General features: G+C 55.3%; 1 protein-coding gene across 1 annotated transcript; it reads left to right on the top strand.

Annotated features, from left to right (window-relative positions):
* NPR1 (natriuretic peptide receptor 1) lies at positions 1022–18055 on the top strand. The gene is made up of 22 exons (XM_021089806.1): positions 1022–3000; positions 3673–3872; positions 4285–4398; positions 5088–5223; positions 5568–5659; positions 6691–6826; positions 7054–7138; positions 8454–8574; positions 9229–9303; positions 9462–9539; positions 10475–10579; positions 10830–10901; positions 11266–11422; positions 11712–11867; positions 12108–12276; positions 12970–13116; positions 13202–13325; positions 13480–13548; positions 13827–14001; positions 14296–14394; positions 16832–16923; positions 17077–18055. Exons 1-22 carry the CDS (start codon positions 2292–2294, stop codon positions 17137–17139), a joined length of 3174 nt encoding a protein of 1057 aa, XP_020945465.1. The 5' UTR covers positions 1022–2291; the 3' UTR covers positions 17140–18055.

Raw genomic sequence — 18737 nt, 5'->3', positions numbered from 1 at the left:
CAGCACAGAAACGGTGGTGCCCCAGCCCACTGGGAGAGGCCAGGGATTGAACCTGCAACCTCATGGTTCCCAGTCAGATTCGTTTCCCCTGCACCAGGACAGAAACTCTAAGTGTGGGCAATTAAATTAGATATATACAGAGAGCACAGGAGAATACAGGCCAAACAAAACACGCCTGCCATCTTAAGTTGGTCCATGGGCTACCATTTGCTCTAGACCATAAGAACATTCAAAATTCTCCTAAATACATAGGAAACATATTTCCGTATTCTGCTTTCTCTGCACAGAATATCTTTCTCATTCTCCTACCCTTGTTGAATTATTTCTCTTTGGGGATTTTCCTGGCTCCATTGCAAGCAAAATAGCCCTCATCTGGAGTTCCTGTTGTGGCTCAGTGGAAACAAATCTGACTAGTATCCACAAGGACCAGGGTTTGATCCCTATCCTCGCTCAGTGGGTTAAGGATCCAGCGTTGCTGTGGCTGTGGCATAGGCCAACGGCTACAGCTCAGATTCGACCCCTAGCCTGGGAACTTCCAATGCCACAGGTCTGGCCCTAAAAACACAATAATAATACTAATAATAACAACAACAGCAACAACAACACTTATCTGGACCTCCAGCAATTTACCCCTCTCTTTGTTGTAGTACTTACCTGACTTATCTTAGGGCTATTTGTCCCAAATTGATAGACCTCCGCAAAGGAATGGGGTGTGTGTGTGTAATATATGTACATATACACGCATATATATATTGCTCTTTATGTCCTCAACATCTAGCGGGTGTTTTTCTTTTCTTTGTTGTTTGTTTTGCCCGCACTTGCGGCTGTGGAAGTTCCTGGGCCAGTAATCGAACTCAGCCACAGAAGCGACCTGAGCCTCTGCAGTGACAACGCCGTATCTTTAACCCGCTGAGCCTCTAGCTGGTACTTAATACGTATTAGGTCCTCAAGTTTGCTGATCTTTGGTCCAGCTTCGGCACCGGGTTGCCGCTGTTGGCCCCACAATACCGTCAATGACTCCTTCTGACCATTAGAGGGCAGACTAATTCCACAGCTGTCCCGTCAGCGGCCCAGCCGTCAAGGGCCCCCCAACACTATCCTATTGACGCCTCCGCTTGTCTTTTGCAACAGTCTCTCGCCACCCCCACAAATTTGATTTTAATAATCCCCCTCAATACAAACCAAACACATACAAGCCGGGAGGGGCCCTGAGGCCACACCTCTTCCCCCGCCAGCCACCCACAAGCTCTCCCTCCCACTTCGTACAGCCTTTTGGGAATGAGAGCGTTAACTCTGCCCTTGCACCTGGTCCTTTTTCTCCACTAATCCGCTCAATTTGGAAGCTGAGGGTGGGTGAGATCCTAGATGGACTGGTCAAGGGGACTTTGGATTCACCTATTTTAATGCCTTTTCTAGAAACCCTCACCCTCCGGCCCCACCCCTAGACGTTCACATCCAAACACTCACTTTTTCGGGCCAAGATCCCAAACCGGCTCCTCCTCCTCTCTTTCCCAGACGGAACGAGGTAGGAGCGGAGGGACTAGGTGGGACGCAAGAGACCCCCTGTCGTTCCCACGCAAATCTCTACTCAGTTCTCCCTGAGAGGGAGCCCCTTCTGTGGATGCCGCTTCTCGAAGTAGGAAGACATTTGGCCGCGGAGAAGCGGGAAGACGGCCTAAGGAAAAGCGCTCAGGCCAAGGGGCTCGGAGAGGCGGCGACTTCTGGGAGGGGAGGAAGGAGTTAAAGATCCAGGATTGGCTCTACGGTCGCGGAGTCTGGGAGGGGAAGCGGCGGGGAGGGAGGGTTCGGAGCTTGGCCTGGGTCCTCCCCTGTCCCCCCGGACTGCGGGAGACTTGGGCCGGCCGGACGCCCCTTCTGGCACAGTCTCTGTGCTAGGCGCTCACGCACACACACACTCCCTTTTCCCTCCCTCGCGCCCTCTACCATCCTTCTCCACCGAGCGCTTGCTCACGCTTTTTCTCTCTCCTAACACACGCGCACACACACATAACACGTTCTCACTCGCACTCGGGTTCTTTCTGCCCCGGAGCTCTCCTCGCACCCACCTGCTCCGCCGCGCCCTCGGCGCACCCCTGGGTCGCGCGCCCCTGGTGCTCCTGGCGCGGACTGTCGCAGCTGGAGGGGGCAACGTGCTCCGCGGGGAGCGTCCCCGCCCCGCTCCTCCTACCTCCCACAGGGGCGCGCCTGGTGCCCAGGACCGGCCACTGAGGCGGAGGGGACGCTGGAGGCCATGGTGGGAGCGCTCGTCCACCGCGGTGCCCGCTGAGGCCATGCCGCGCCCCGGGCGCCCCTTTGGCGCCCGCCTGCGCCTGCTGCTGCTCCTGCCGTTGCTGCTGCTCCCGGGCAGCTACGCGGGCAACCTGACAGTGGCCGTGGTGCTGCCGCTGGCCAACACCTCTTATCCGTGGTCGTGGGCGCGCGTGGGACCGGCGGTGGAGCTGGCCCTGGCCAAGGTGAAGGCGCGGCCGGACCTGCTGCCGGGTTGGACGGTCCGCACTGTGCTAGGCAGTAGCGAGAGCGCACTGGGCGTCTGCTCCGACACCGCCGCGCCCCTGACCGCGGTGGACCTCAAGTGGGAGCACAACCCCGCTGTGTTCCTGGGCCCCGGCTGCGTGTACGCCGCCGCCCCCGTGGGCCGCTTCACCGCGCACTGGCGGGTGCCGCTGCTGACCGCCGGCGCCCCGGCGCTGGGCTTCGGGGCCAAGGACGAGTACGCGCTGACCACCCGTGCCGGGCCGAGCCACGCCAAGCTGGGCGACTTCGTGGCGGCGCTGCACCGACGGCTGGGCTGGGAGCGCCAGGCGCTCGTGCTCTACGCCTACCAGCCGGGCGACGACCAGCCCTGCTTCTTCGTGGTGGAGGGGCTGTACATGCGGGTTCGCGACCGTCTCAACATCACCGTGGACCACCTAGAGTTCGCCGAGGGCGACCGCGACCACTTCACCCTGCTGCTGCGGACCGTGCGGCGCAAAGGCCGAGGTGAGAGGCGGCCCCACCGGTCCCGTCGCTTTGCCCCCACCCCCCACCGAGCCTCCCTCGGGACATCCTCTCTCTTCTCCCGGCCAGATTTTTCCTTCTCGCGGCCCCTCATTCCGGCCTCAGCCTTCTCCGCCCTTTCCACCTCTGAGAGTCTATTTCCCTCTTTCTCCATACCCCCCCACCTCGTCCCCATGCTCTCCTCTCTTCTCACCTCGCCTCTCCCCCCACTCCTTCCCACCGATTCCTCCGGAGTTAATGAGAGAGAGAGAGATTGAGAGAAGGAAAGAGAGAAAATGACTCGAGCCACCCTCTTTTTCTCCCCCATGTTCCATGTCTTCCCCATGTTCCATCTCTACCCTTCTGCAGCGTCTCCTCCGATTGCTCCCCGTGCCCTCTCCCCTCCCAGCCCCTCTCCCGCCTCCTGAGCGCACCTTCCCCACTTTTGTCTCCGCTATTCCTGCTCTCCCTATCTCTGCTCCTTCCCTCCCTCCTCCCACCGCCTTCTTCTTCCCGTCTTCATCTTCCTCCTGCCACAATCTAGACTGAGCCCGGAGTTCCGCTAAACGACGTGCAGAGTCTCTGAACTTGGTCCCCTGGGGTCCCCAGCTTCAGTTCCCTCTGCCCACTCCCTGAGACCTAAGCTTCTCTGTCTCTGACCCCCTTTCTCCCCAGTTATCTACATCTGTAGCTCCCCGGATACCTTCAGAACCCTGATGCTTCTGGCCCTGGAAGCTGGCCTGAGTGGGGAGGACTATGTTTTCTTCCACCTGGACCTCTTTGGGCACAGCCTGCAAGGTGCACATGGCCTTGTTCCCCGAAGGCCCTGGGAGAGGGAGGACGGGCAGGACGTCAGCGCCCACCAGGCCTTTCAGGTGAGTGTCTGGGTTGGAAGCCCAGACCGTGGGGCTCTGGGCTGGTGGCACATCATTTTTGGGTCCTGGGTCTCTCAGTGTCTGAAAGGATTCCAGAAAAGAGGTTCCTGATGCTCATAGGGAGTCAAGTGACAAAGGGCAGGGGGGCTGGGGGACTTCAGAGCCAGAAGGTTAAAAAGCTGAGAGAAGGCCCTTGAGGTGGAATGATGCTCACCTCCCACAGACCCTCAGGACTTGGGGAAGCCATCTGAGGCATCCTCTGCTTTGCAGCACACAGCACCGAATGCAGGACACAGGGTCCAGTTCGACCTTGAACTAAGTGGAGATGCAGCTCTGGGAGGTGGGCACCCAGGGTACTGGGAGGATTGGAGTCAGCACCCAGCTCTCCCCTCTTGGCTGACCCCTTCCTCAGGCTGCCAAAATCATTACATATAAAGAGCCGGATAATCCTGAGTACTTGGAATTCCTACGGAAGCTGAAACACTTGGCCCGTGAGCAGTTCAACTTCACCATGGAGGATGGCCTGGTAGGAAGGGATCCTGGGACCCTGCAGCATGGACCTCAAGCCCCTGCCCCTGGGGGCCCTCCACCAGTCTCCACCCTGCTCTCTCCACCATCCTCCATCCCTTGTCTTCCCAGCCCTCCCCTTCTTTCCCTTCCCATTGTTCCCCATATCGCTCCTGATGATGGGGGGGGGCGGGGGCATTGACAAGTTGTTCAACTGCTGAAACTCACTTCCTGGCCTTATCAGTAAAATGAGGATGATACATCCTGCCCCATGTGCTTAGCAGGACTCAGAAGCGGCGCTATATGCAGACATCTTTTTTTTTTTTTTAAGACAGTGCAAATAGCTTTTATTTTTATTGATTGATTGATTTTTGCTTTTTAGGGCCGCACCCATGGCATATGGATGTTCCCAGACTAGGGGGTGGAATCAGAGCTACAGCTGTTAGCCTACACCACAGCTCATGGCAACGCCAGATCCTTGACCCACTGAGTGAGGCAGGGATTGAACCCCCCTCCTCATGGATACTAGTTGGATTCATTTCTGCTGCGCTACAACCAGAACTCCCAGAGACAGCTTTTATGATGTCGTGGGGTGGTTTTCTCCCATCCTCTTCTAAGCTCCTGGCGCCTTCCATTCCCTGCTCCACAGCGCCCCTCTCTGTGTCCTTCCTACATCGCACCCCAGCCCAGCTCTGCCTGTCCCTCCAGGTAAACACCATCCCAGCTGCCTTCCACGATGGGCTCCTGCTCTATGCCCAGGCTGTGACAGAGACTCTAGCACATGGCGGAACTGTCACCGACGGGGAGAGTATCACTCAGCGGATGTGGAACCGAAGCTTCCAAGGTCAGGGCCTGGGGGTGGCAGGAATGGGCTATCTTGGGGTGCCCCGGGGAAGGAGGCAGAAGCCTCTAGCTCTGCAGCGCAGGTAGGCACTTGCCCACGCCAGCTCTCACAATCTTCCGCAGCCGCCTTAGGCTCTCGTCCCTGTCTCCCCAGTGCCATCAAGAGGTCCTTCCAACCACAATCATTCCTGCTGCTGAAATGTCTGTTTTTTGTTATCTGTGTACATAAACATATATATGTATTTGGAGGGCAAGACAGAGACGATTGAAAGATGGAGATGAGGTGCGGGGGGTCCTTGAACTTCCACCATCTCAAAACACAGCCATCTTCCTCCATACCCCCAGGTGTGACAGGATACCTAAAAATGGACAGCAATGGAGACCGGGAGACGGACTTCTCCCTCTGGGATATGGATCCTGAGACTGGCGCCTTCAGGGTAAGGCTGTGCACACCCCCCCCCAAGATAGTGCCAACTGGGGATGACATCTCCCCCCCCACCTCCTCCCACAGCCCTACCAGGGCATTGGTTTACTCTGTGATCACCCTACCATGCTTGGTCACTTATGGAGAGCCCCCGATAAAAGAGATGCGGCCAAGGAGGTCCCACTGTGGCACAGTGGAAACGAATCCGACTAGCATCCATGAGGACGTGGGTTTGATCCCTGGCCTCACTCAGTGGGTTAAGGATCTGGTGTTGCCGTGAGCTGTGGTGTAGGTCAAAGATGCGGCTCCAATCCCACATTGCTGTGGCTGTGGTGTAGCCTGGCAGCTGTAGCTCCAATTGGACCCCTAGCCTGGTAACCTCCATGTGCCACACATGAGGCCCTAAAAAGAAAAAAAAAAAAAAAAGAGAGATGCAGCCAATCTGGGGAGCAGCCAGAAAGATAGGGACCCACAGGTATTATCTTTGGGGAACCCCATGTCTAAGGAGGGAGCCCAGCCTTGCCCTCAGGAAGCTCCATGTCGCCGAAGGTAGGCAGGATCCCCTCCCAGCAGAGACAGGCTGGCTCAAGGCCAAGATGAATGCACATTGTACAGCCCCGTAAGCGTATCAGGAAGAGGAAGGAATTGAGGCCACAGGCGCCAAGAAGCAGATCATCCAGAGGAGGCTTCCTGGAGGAGGGGTACATGGATCAGGCCAAGGAATGTGGACTGAGAACACTGCCTTTTCCTATTTCTTATGTGCTTTAGTCCAAGACTATAAAATCCCTGAGTATAGGGCTGTGATTCCATATGGAGTTTTCCTTCTAAAGCCCTTCAGTCATCTTCAAGTTGGTCCACTCTGATCGCAAGGGGTCTGGCATGAGGCTTTCTGTATCCAGTCACAGCAGGGGCTCAGTGACCCAAATCATTGACAGCGCACAGACCCTGGCAGCAGAGATGGGGTAGGTGGGAGGCACAATGACCCCCTGGACAAGAGGTCTCACCAAGGGCCCTGGCCCACCCACTACTCCTGCCTTCCCGTAGGTTGTCCTGAATTTCAATGGGACATCCCAAGAGCTGGTGACCGTGTCAGGGCACACACTGAACTGGCCCCTGGGGCATCCGCCTCCTGATGTCCCCAGATGCGGCTTTGACAATGAGGACCCAGCCTGCAACCAAGGTGACTGCCCCTGACCTTCCAGGCCTCCATTCTGGAGGTGCTGCCCCCTTCCTGCTCTGGGAGTCACATAGGTGCTCCTCTCTCACACTTTCCTGGAGAGACTCCTGCCTTTTTCTTCCCTTCATCCATCATCCAAGTTCACTGATTGAATATTAAAAGGTTCTTCTCCTTGCTACCCAGTGTCTAACCAAAATCTCTCTTGCGGTAACTTGGATTCTCTCCTGCAGACCACTTTTCCACCCTAGAGGTGCTGGCTTTGGTGGGCAGCATCTCCCTGCTCAGCATTCTGATCGTCTCCTTCTTTGTATACAGGTGAGCCTTGGGCTGAGGGTGGTCACTGAGGCTGGGAGATCTGGAGAATCCATAGCAGAGGAGGCGGCAGGGACCCAGAGAGAAGAGGGAGGGGTGGAGGGATGGCAACAGCGAGGCCAAGGGAGATGGGAGAGAGAAGAGACTAGAAGCCTTAGGACACTCGGAAGAGAGAAGGAGGAGGGACTGGGGTAGGAGTGGCCCCCAAGGATCTGAGGAATCAGAAGGAGCAGAGCAGTTGTGGATTCTGGCCTGAGGCTGGTTTATCCTCCCTTCCCGCTCACCAGACCCGGAGCTTCATGGGAAGCTGCGGATTGCACCTGTGGGAATGGCTATTCCTTGAGCAGGGATGGTGGCTCTGTTGTTGTACCAGGTGCTGAACCCAGAGTGGAGGAGAGAGATAGAGCAGCTTCACTCTTGGAGTTCCCTGGTGGCTCAGCAGGTTAAGTTTCAGGCAGTGTCACTGCTGGGTTTGATCTCTGGCCCGAGAACCTCTGCATGCCTCTGGTGTGGCCAAAAAAAAAAAAAAAAAAAAAAAAAAAAAGCTCCACTCTTGCTTTCCAGTGGGAAGGAAAAAGGCAGGACCTTAACAACACAGGGAAGCAAGGAGGGAGAGAAGAAAATCAATGCTGGAGCTCCCTTCCTGGCTCAGTGGTTAATGAACCAGACTAGGAACCATGAGGACGCAGGCTCGATCCCTGGCCTTGCTCAGTGGGTTAAGGATCCAGCATTGCCGTGAGCTGTGGTGTAGGTCGCAGATGCGGCTTGGATCTGATGTTGCTGTGGCTGTGGTGTAGGCCGGCAGCTGTAGCTCCGATTGGACTCCTAGCCTGGGAACTTCCATAAGCTGCAGGTACAGCCCTGAAAAGAAAAAAAAAAAAAAAAAAAAAAAAAAACTATAAAGATTAACGTTATAACAGCTCTGTCCCCATGGTTTTGCAAAAATAATTATGTAATTACTTAACTCTCAGTTTTCCATTAAAAAAAAATCAATGCCAATTGAGCATAAACTTGTGCCAGGCACTTCCACACACAATGTTTCTTTTCATTCTTTGAAAATAAATGTCAACACCCCCACTTTCCAATTGAGGACATTTGGACCTAAGAAGAAAAGACTCACAGGGGAAGCGACTACCCCAAAATCACCAGGGAGGCAGAATTTCACCCAAGCCTCCTGACTCCCAGCCGGGAGGATGTAAATACCCCTCCATCTCTTTGCCCCTGCCGTGGTCCCAGGGCTCTGAGGTGGGGCTACTGAGCACCCCCACCCAGGGTCAGGGGCTCAGACATGGGCTCAGGTATAGGTTTCATGCCCCAGGAAGATGCAGCTGGAGAAGGAACTGGCCTCAGAGCTGTGGCGAGTGCGCTGGGAGGACTTGCAGCCCAGCAGCCTTGAGAGGCACCTCCGGAATGCGGGCAGCCGGCTGACCCTGAGTGGGGTAAGAACTCAGGTGTTGGGGGGAGGTGGGCAAAGCTGAGTATGGGCATGGGGGGCAGTGCCTGACAGGGTAGAGAGCAGGGTTCTAGTCCCAGCTCTGCCTTCACTTGCTGTGCGACCTTGGGCAAGTTGCATTCCCTCTCTGAGACTACCTCAGATAATGATTCCTGCTACGTACAGAGCCTCCTTTACAGGGCTCTTTCAAAGGTCAGAGATGGTATATGTCAAAATAGGAGTTCCTGTCATGGTTCAGTGGTAGCAAACCTGACTCGTATCCATGAGGTTCCATCCCTGGCCTCGCTCAGTGGGTTAAGGATCCAGCATTGCCTTGAGCTGTGGTATAGGTCACAGTCGCAGCTCAGATCCCATGTGGCTGTGGTGTAAGCTGGCACCTGCAGCTCCAATTCAACCACAGCCTGGGAACTTCCATATGCCTCGGGTGCAGCCCTTAAAAAAAAAAAAAAAAAAAAAAAAAAGTGTACATCAAAATACATTTAAAAAAATAAGTAAATGAGGAAAGGATTTCATGATGTGGAATGTGAAGCAAAGTGACAAAAAGACAAGGGGGCAATAAAGACCAGACCAGAGCTCCAGCAGCCACGATGCAGAGCTGGGCCCGTGGGCTGACGGGCCCTCCTGTGCTCCCTCCCTTCAGAGAGGCTCCAATTACGGCTCCCTGCTGACCACAGAGGGCCAGTTCCAAATCTTTGCCAAGACAGCGTATTATAAGGTGGGTCTGGGGAAAGACCCCTGGTCCTCAGGGTCGGGGCAGGGCTGTGTTCGGAGGGAGGACCGGGCGGGCTCTCAGGGCAGGGGATGGTGTCAGGAGCAGTGGAGTTGCCAGCGCTGGGCCATCTCCTCACAGTGACATCTCCGTTCCTTGCCCAGGGCAACCTCGTGGCTGTGAAACGTGTCAACCGGAAACGCATTGAGCTGACGCGGGAAGTCCTGTTTGAACTGAAGCATGTAATGTGGGGAGTGAGGCCGTGGCCTGGGGGAGAATCTGGGGACACAGGGGTTTGGAGGGACTGCAGGGAGACTCAGGAAAGGATGGGCACTGTGGCCCTGGGGTGGGCCTTTGCACGTGTGGGTGGGACTGGGGGAGTCGAAGATGGGAGAAGGGATCCCGGAGGTGTCCTAGCGGAAGATCCTCAAGGGGTCCTACTGGATGGGCTGAGGAAGCAGAGGAGGTAGGGAGTGGATTCCAGGGAAGGTTTGTTTTGTTGTTTTGTTTTGTTTTGTTTTTGCCTTTTTTTCAGAGCCGCACCTGTGGCATATGGAGGTTCTGGGGCCAGGGGTCAAATCAGAGCTGCAGCTGCAATGCCAATCCAAGCTGTGTCTGCACTCATGCCACAGCTTGTGGTAACGTCAGATCCTTAACCCACCAAGCGAGGCCAGGAATTGAACTGCATCCTCATGGATTACTAGTCAGGTTCTTAATCTGCTGAGCCACAATGGGAACTCCCGGAAGAGTTCTTTAGAACATGAGTGGGGGGAGTTCCCATTGTGGCTCAGGGGAAACATATCCATGAGGATGTGGGTTCGATCCCTGGCCTCGCTCAGTGGGTTAAGGATCTGGCATTGCTGTGAGCTGTGGTGTAGGTCACAGACATAGCTCAGAGCCTGTGTTGCTGTGGCCGTGGTGTAGGCTGGCAGCTATAGCTCCAATTCGACCCCTAGCCTGGGAATTTCCATATGTGGCAAATGCAGTCCTAAAAACAAACAAACAAACAAACAAATACAAAAAAACAAAAAACAAGAGTGGGAATCACCAGGAAGGTCCTAGAAGGTCTACAGAGAACAAATAAGAACTTAAGAAGAGTGAGGGGTCCCTAAGGGTGGGGGCAAGTTGGTGAGGAGTGAGGTCTCTGTCAGGCTCTGACGCTGGCTCTCATCTGCAGATGCGGGATGTGCAGAATGAACACCTGACCAGGTTTGTGGGGGCCTGCACTGATCCCCCCAACATCTGTATCCTCACGGAGTACTGTCCCCGTGGGAGCCTACAGGTGAGGGGACAAGGGGGTGTCAGGACACCTGGGTCTAGGTCTGGCCTTGACTGGCCATAAGGCCCTGGGCAAGCCTCTCTTTCCTTCTGATCTCTATTTTCCCCATCTGTAAAATGGGAGTAGCAGGAGGGGAGTGGCACCAGAGTAAATCCACAGCTTTGTCCCATTCTGCCAGTTTATGTCAGTGGGACCCCTGCACTCGTCCTGGGGGCGTCTGCAGGGTGCAGGGCTGACTCTCACTGCCCAGCAGGACATTCTGGAGAATGAGAGCATCACGCTGGACTGGATGTTCCGGTACTCGCTCACCAACGACATCGTCAAGGTGGGTCCAGGATGGAGTTCCCACATGGCTCAGAGGTTAACGAACTCAACTGGTATCCAGGACATGGGTTCGATCCCTGCCCTTGCTCAGTGGGTTAAGGATCCAGCATTGCCACGAGCTGTGGTGTAGGTCACAGACACGGCTCAGATCCCCCATTGCTGTGGCTGTGGTGTAGGCCGGTAGCTACAGCTCCGATTTGACCCCTAGCCTGGGAACCTCCATATGCCTGGGGTGTGGCCCTAAAAAGACAAAAAAAAAGTAGGTCCAGAAGAGCCCACTGGGTGTCAGGGGGAAGGGAGGGCCAGGCAGGCGTCTCTCCTGGCCATGGGTGGAGGTCCCACCCCTGCCTCCCTGCATTTCCCAGGGCATGCTGTTCCTGCACAATGGGGCCATTTGCTCCCATGGGAACCTCAAGTCATCCAACTGCGTGGTAGATGGGCGCTTTGTGCTCAAGATCACCGACTACGGGCTGGAGAGCTTCAGGGACCCAGAGCCGGATCAAGGACACATCCTCTACGCCAGTGAGCCTCACGCCGACCCTGACCCCCTAACACCGTCCCCAGCACAGCCCAGTGGGGAGACTGACGCCCGTCCTCTGATGGGCTCAGGCCCACAATTCCTAACTCCTGGCTCAACTCATCAGCAGCAGAAAAGGGAGTCAGACCAAGCGGTCTCAAGGCCCCTTCAAGCTCTAACACCCCGTGTGATGTCTCCAGATCAGTCCCAGCCACATCCTTGAGGACCTGGTTTCCCCTCACCCCTTAGCTCTGGGGTCCTTTCGCCCTGTGACTCATGACCTCTGACTCGCAGAAAAGTTGTGGACAGCCCCTGAGCTCCTACGAATGGCCACACCGCCTGCGCGGGGCTCCCAAGCTGGGGACGTGTACAGCTTTGGGATTATCCTCCAGGAGATTGCCCTGAGGAGCGGTGTCTTCCACGTGGAAGGTCTGGATCTCAGTCCTAAAGGTGAGAGGACCAGGCTTCCCCCATGTGCCCCCACCCTCAATGAACCCCCAGCCCCAGAGAGGGGGACCTCTGGAAATGCCACCACCCTTTGCTCCACTGCTGCCAGGGATGCTGAGCATGCCTGGCCCAGGTCCCGTTGGGGCTCCCCTGGCCAGTGCCCTGGTCCTGGACTTCCCCGCCCCATTCCTCCACAGGCCCTAGGCTGAACCCACCCCTCAGCCTCTCTCCCCCACCACACAGAGATCATCGAGCGTGTGACTCGGGGCGAGCAGCCCCCCTTCCGGCCCTCCCTGGCCCTGCAGAGTCACCTGGAGGAACTGGGGCAGCTGATGCAGCGGTGCTGGGCCGAGGACCCACAGGAGCGGCCACCCTTCCAGCAGATCCGCCTGATGCTGCGCAAATTTAATAGGTCGCTGCTATGAGTGTGCATCCTCCCAGCCTCCTCCACCCCCCACAGCCAGCACGTACCTCACACTGAAGTCTTATCCCTGCAGCGGCAGAGCCCAAACACAGTCCCTCATGCGTGGCCTGCTGCAGCCCACCAGGGCTTGGCAGAGCCCTGTGTGACCCAGCTGTCCCTACGGTCCCCTACCGCTCACACCCCTCTCCTCTCCACGGCCCCTACTTATCACCTTTCAAGGGTGTGCAGAGCAAATGTCCTCCCACCTCCTTCCTATACCTCCCTGTCCCCCATGGGAGCTCCCCCCCAGCCCTTTGATCTCTCTTTCCCAGGGTGCCCCCCTGGGGCCGGTCCTGAAGAGACCTCACACTGTTCTCCATTAATCCTCGTCCCTTTCTGCCTCCTCTACTTCCTTTAACCCACTTGCATGCCACAAAGATGAACAAAACAGCCAATACGTCTGAAGCCTCATACTTGACCCTGGGGTCTCCAGGATGAAGGGACTTCCCTCCTCCCCTTTTCTGCTGCCTTCCTATCCTGCTATGACCCCCCCAACCCTGAGCCTCTCCAGGGTCCCCACTGCAGTTGTGGGGTGGTCTGACACCCAGCCTGGGTAGGTGAGATCCTGGGGCAGATGCTTCTGGGTACAGCGCACTGCTGCTCCTCTCTCACCACCCCACCCGCTGCCACCCCCGCCCGCAGGGAGAACAGCAGCAACATCCTGGACAACCTGCTGTCACGCATGGAGCAGTATGCCAACAACCTGGAGGAGCTGGTGGAGGAGCGGACACAGGCCTACCTGGAGGAGAAGCGCAAGGCCGAGGCCCTGCTCTACCAGATTCTGCCTCAGTGAGTGCCCGTGTCCCGCGCCCCCGCTGCCCCTGTCCCCGCCCCTCGGCACCTTCTGATCCTGCACCTGTCCCTGACCTCTCAGCTCAGTGGCGGAGCAGCTGAAGCGCGGGGAGACGGTCCAGGCTGAAGCCTTTGACAGCGTTACTATCTACTTCAGCGACATTGTGGGTTTCACAGCGCTGTCAGCGGAGAGCACGCCCATGCAGGTGAGTCAGGCACAGCCGCAGGTGTCAGAGCAGCCAGGTGTCCTCGGCTTAGCATCTCCATCGCGGCCGCCTGCCTTCTGGTGCTGCTCTTCCCGCCCCAGCCCAGGTGGGGTCCCTTACATCCTCACCTCTTCTGGCTTCTCTTTTCTTCCAGGTGGTGACCCTGCTCAACGACCTGTACACCTGCTTTGACGCTGTCATAGACAACTTTGATGTGTACAAGGTGAGTGAAGATAGAAAGGGACAGACAAAGCGCCATGGACAGGGCCGCAGAAAAATGAGGGGCACTCTGTCAGTCTGAAGAGAGAAGACCAAGCAACAAGGGCAAAGACAGTATCACGGGAGACCCAGGAACAGGCAAAAAAAACCACAGGATAAGGGGTCTGAGCAAACACAGCGGCTGGTTGATGGGGCGGGGCGGTGAAGGTGCGCACAGGGTGGGGAGCTGCACAGATGACAGTTCCCGCCCTCAGGTCCTGCACCCTCTCGCCGCCCTCACAGGTGGAGACGATTGGTGACGCCTACATGGTGGTGTCGGGGCTCCCGGTGCGGAACGGAAAGCTACACGCCCGGGAGGTGGCCCGCATGGCCCTGGCGCTGCTGGACGCGGTGCGCTCCTTCCGCATCCGCCACCGGCCCCAGGAGCAGCTGCGCTTGCGCATTGGCATCCACACAGGTGAGGCCCCCAAAAGCCCTGGGAGGAGGCTCCCAAAGGCTGGAGCTGTGGATGCGAGACGAGCTCCAGCCCCTCTCCACCGCTCTTCACAGGCACGTGTACATACGAGCACACACACGCACACACACACACACACACAGCCGGCCACAGATCCCACCTGCTGCCTCTCCTAGAGCACCCTAGCCCTGTCCTGTGATCTCCCTATCCCTGTCCTGGGATCACCCTCCACTCTTCCCACCTACCGCCCTAAACACCCCTCCCACCCACTGGCTAATGGACTTCGGCTCCCTCCAGGACCTGTGTGTGCTGGTGTGGTAGGGCTGAAGATGCCCCGTTACTGTCTCTTTGGGGACACAGTCAACACAGCTTCAAGAATGGAGTCTAACGGGGAAGGTATGCTGGGCCCTCTAGGCAGGGTGGGGAGGGCAGGTCCTCCTGGCAGCTCACGCCCATTCAATCCCTATTCTCCCCCTTCCAGGCTCCCTTCTTAGAAGGGTTCAGCCTGGCCAGATCACCCTCAATCCAACCAGAGACTCAGGTCCCAGCTGCCCACTCTTGCCAAATGATAGACCACTCTTCTCAGGCCAGTGTCCAGCAGTTCTTAGCAGGAATCCTACTTTTAGGGTCCTCTTAGGTGTGGTAAAGAGAGCTTCTCAGTTTTCCTCATCTGGAAAATGGGAATTAAATATCTACCTCTGAAGGGAGTTCCTGATGTGGCGCAGCAGAAACAAATCCTTCTAGTATCCAGAAGGACTCAGGTCCCAGGCTCACTCAGTGGGTTAAGGATCTGGTGTTGCCGTGAGCTGCAGTGTAAGTCGCAGACGTGGCTCGGATCCTGAGTTGCGGTGTCTGTGATTTAGGTCAGTGGCTACAGCTCCGATTCAACCCCTAGCCTGGGAACCTCCATATGCCGAGGGTGCGGCCATAAAAGAAAAAGGAAAAAAAAATTAAAACACACAAACAAAAATATCTACCTCAGAAGATTTATGTGAGAGAGTTGCCTCACATGACTAACACATTGTCATTCAACTTTTCTGGGCTTCAGCTGTTTATCTATAAAATGAAGCCTGTCTCAGGTTGTAAAAAACATAGCATAACCCCTGGGACACAGTAGGTGCCTAATAAATGCTTGCTCCCACCTCTTCCCTTGGGCTTGCTTCCTATGGCTCTTTGACCGCCTGCTGTATTCAACACAGTTCAATTCAGTCAACATTTATTGAGCAACTACTGCACACCAAGCCCTAACACACTATGATAACCCAGATCACAGTTTGCTGGGGAACCCACGCCCACCCCATCTAGGCCTCATGGTGGGCGAGGGGCTCCTTGGGAGCCCAGAGGGGGTCTGGTTCAGCAGATATTTCAGGGCACAGTGTTTGGGGCTGTTGGGGTGGGAGAAATCTTCTCACTGAGGTCCAGAGCTCAAGGAGCGCGTGCTTAGACATGGTTTAACGAGGAACAAGGCCGCCGTGACGCAGACCCCAGGAGTTGGGGGGGCAAGTTCAGAGGCTGGGCAAAGAAGGGGCCACCGGAAAAGGCAGTCGGGAGTCAGGCAGCCTGGGGCTGACCTCAGCGCCTCTTGGGCAGATCTCCTCCCCGAGGCCTGGCCTCCCTCAGCCCTAAAATGAGGGTGTGGAGTAAAATAATGATGGTAGCAAACACTTAGAGTGAGTGCCTCCCATGTACCAGATTCTTTTTTGGTACTTTGTCAATAATGTGAAGTTTAATCCTCCCAAGTCTTCGAGGTGGGTCCTGCTGTTATCGGCATTTTGTAGACTAGGAAAAAGGCACAGAGAGTTTGTATTACTTCCCCAAGCAAGTGTCCAAGCTGGGATTCATACAGGCAGGGCAGGTTCTAGTGTCTGAGCTCCTGACTGCTGGAATCTACCGTCTGTCCAGAGCCTGGTCATGCTCTGGAGCGCCGTCCAACAGAAGCTTCTGCAGTCATGGAAATGCTCCCTAAGCTGTGCCAGGCCAATGTGATAGCCTCTGACGCATTGCTTTTTTAACTGTATTTAGTTTTGGGGTTGTTCGAGTGTTTTTTTGTTTTGTTTTTTACTTTTTAGGGCCGCATCCTCAGCATATGAAGGTTCCCAGGCTAGGGGTCTAGTCGAAACTACAGCAGCAGGCCTACGCCAGAGCCACAGCAACACAGGATCAGAGCCACGTCTGTGACCTACACCCACAGCTCACGACAACACCAGATACTCAACCCACTGAGCGAGGCCAGGGATTGAACCCTCAACCTCATGGTTTCTAGTCAGATCTGTTTCCCCTGCACCATGATAAACTCTTTTTTTTTTTTTTTTTCTTTTTTTTGGTCATGCCCTCGGCATGTGGAAGTTCCCTGGTGGGGGATCAGATCCACCCCACAGCAGCGACCCAAGCCACTGCACTGACAATGCCAGCTCCTCAACCCACTGTGCCACAAGAGAACTTCTTATTTAGTTGTTGCTGTCGTTGTTGGTTTTTCCTTTTTCACCCATACCACGGCATAGGGAGGTTCCCAGGGCAGGGATGGAATCTGAGCCATGGCTATGGCAATGCCTTGTCTTTAACCCATGGTGCCACAGCGGGAACTCCCTATTTAATTTTCACTAAACTTAAATAACCACATGTGACTGGTGGCTGTCATGGTGGACAACAGAGCTCTAGAATTCTTAAGGAGAGGCCAGTGTGGTCACACACCACATGGAGGGGATGGGACTCAGAATTAGGAGGCTTTCTAGGCCAAAGGAAGGAGAGAGGGCATCTTTCTAGCCTCAGAGTCCCTGATCTCCTGCTCCCATCTCTTGCATCTCTCACCTCCCTTCTCCCTTCTCCTCCCCAGCCCTGAAGATCCACTTGTCTTCTGAGACTAGGGCTGTCCTGGAGGAGTTTGGTGGTTTCGAGCTGGAGCTTCGAGGGGATGTGGAAATGAAGGTAGAGAAGGAAGCACCTGCCTTTGCCACCCTGTGGGGCCCCAGAGGGGCTGACTCTCCCCCAGGCCCTTTCTCAAGCAGCCAGACCCGCTCCCATCATTTGGGAGAGTGGGCGTGTCACTCCCCAGCCCCAACCTCCTCTTTTTCCCTCCAGGGCAAAGGCAAAGTTCGGACCTACTGGCTCCTGGGGGAGCGGGGGAGTAGCACCCGAGGCTGACCTGGCTCCCCTCCTGGCCTTCCACACCTCCCTTCCCTGTGCCAGAGGTGACAGAGAGGCGCCAGGCTTCAGCCTCGCCCACAGCATCCTCACCATTGCCAAAGAAGTGGTTTGAACAGCTCAGGTGAGCCCACCCCATTGGAGACACCAGATATTACCTCTGAAAGAGGGCTGGTGTGGAGGAGAACTTGGGGCTCACAGGACTGGACCAGAACTCACAGTCATGCCCAGGGACCCCCACACATAGGCACAATCACTCGCTCTCCACCCTGACTCAGGCCAGGCCAGATGGGATGTGGATTCCTGGATCCTCCTGGCCGTCCCTGTGCCCTCCTCCTCCCTCAACCTTGCTACACTGTGACTTTTGTGGGGACAGGGGAAGAGCCCCCTGAGGGGGGCATGGGAAAAGGGACTGTAGGTGAATCCAGGACCACCAACAGCCCCTGTTCCCCACCACCCGACGTTGGGTGCAGTGCCCAGGGCAGCAGAGGAAGGGCCGGAGGGCTGTGGGCCTGTATGCCTTGCTTCTCCTGTGAGTGGAGACCATTAAAATCTTTATTCTAGTGACAGTGTCTTTTCTCGAGGGAGAGAGGGTGGCCAGAAAACAGAGCCGTATTCTTCGCCCCCTGCTTCAAATAGAACCTGTTTCTCAAGCTGGGATTGCAATGTGGGATCTGAAACAAGGCTGCAGTTTACCTTCAACTTTGAGAAGCCAGTGTCATAGGCTTTGAATTACCCTAGCAGTGCCGGCACTATTGGTTTTAGTCTTGTTTACACCTCTAAGAACTACTGAGGGCCTCCCAGAGTTTTTGTTTATGTGAGTCGTATCTATTGATATATTCTGTATTAGAAATTAAAACAAGGCTTTATCAACTCATTTAAAAGAACTATAATAAACCCATCACGTGTTAATTTACTGCTTTATCAAGGACATTCTTTTTTTTTTTTTTTTTTTTTTTTTTGCCTTTTAGGGCTGCACCTGCAGCATATGGAAGTTTTCAGGCTTGGGGTCGAATTGGAGCTACAGCTGCCGGCCTACACCGCAGCCACAGCAACATCAGATCCGAGCCGAATCTGCGACCTACACCACAGCTCACGGCAACGCTGGATCCTTAACCCACTGAGTGAGGCCAAGGATGGAAGCCACATCTTCATGGATCCTAGTTGGGTTCGTTAACTGCTGAGCCCTGAAGGGAACTCCCTATCAAGGACATTCTTAAGAGAAACTAGCCTTTTTTTTTTTTTTTTTTTTTTTTTTTTTTTTTTTTTTTTTTTTTTTGCCTTGCCCATGGCATGCAGAAGTTCCCAGGCCAGGGATCTAACTTCCCCACCTCTGTAACCAGAGCCACAGCTGTGACAATGCCAGATCCTTAACCCACTGAGCCACAAGGAAGCTCCTAAACTGGCTTTCTTGAAGACTGCAATGACCAGTTTGGCGTTACTTAAGATTTATGCTAAGACACCAGCAGTTTTATCCCCACTGTTTTTGCACCATCAGTGCAAATATCAACACAGTCAATAAGGCAAATAATGTATTAACAGGATTATGAAAATCATTTTGACCTCACCCATCTCCAGAAGGGTCGTAAGACTCAGAA

This window comes from Sus scrofa, chromosome 4 (genome assembly GCF_000003025.6).
Source record: "Sus scrofa isolate TJ Tabasco breed Duroc chromosome 4, Sscrofa11.1, whole genome shotgun sequence".
Taxonomy (NCBI): Eukaryota; Metazoa; Chordata; class Mammalia; order Artiodactyla; family Suidae; genus Sus; species Sus scrofa.
This window is presented reverse-complemented; position numbering and strand designations above follow the sequence as displayed.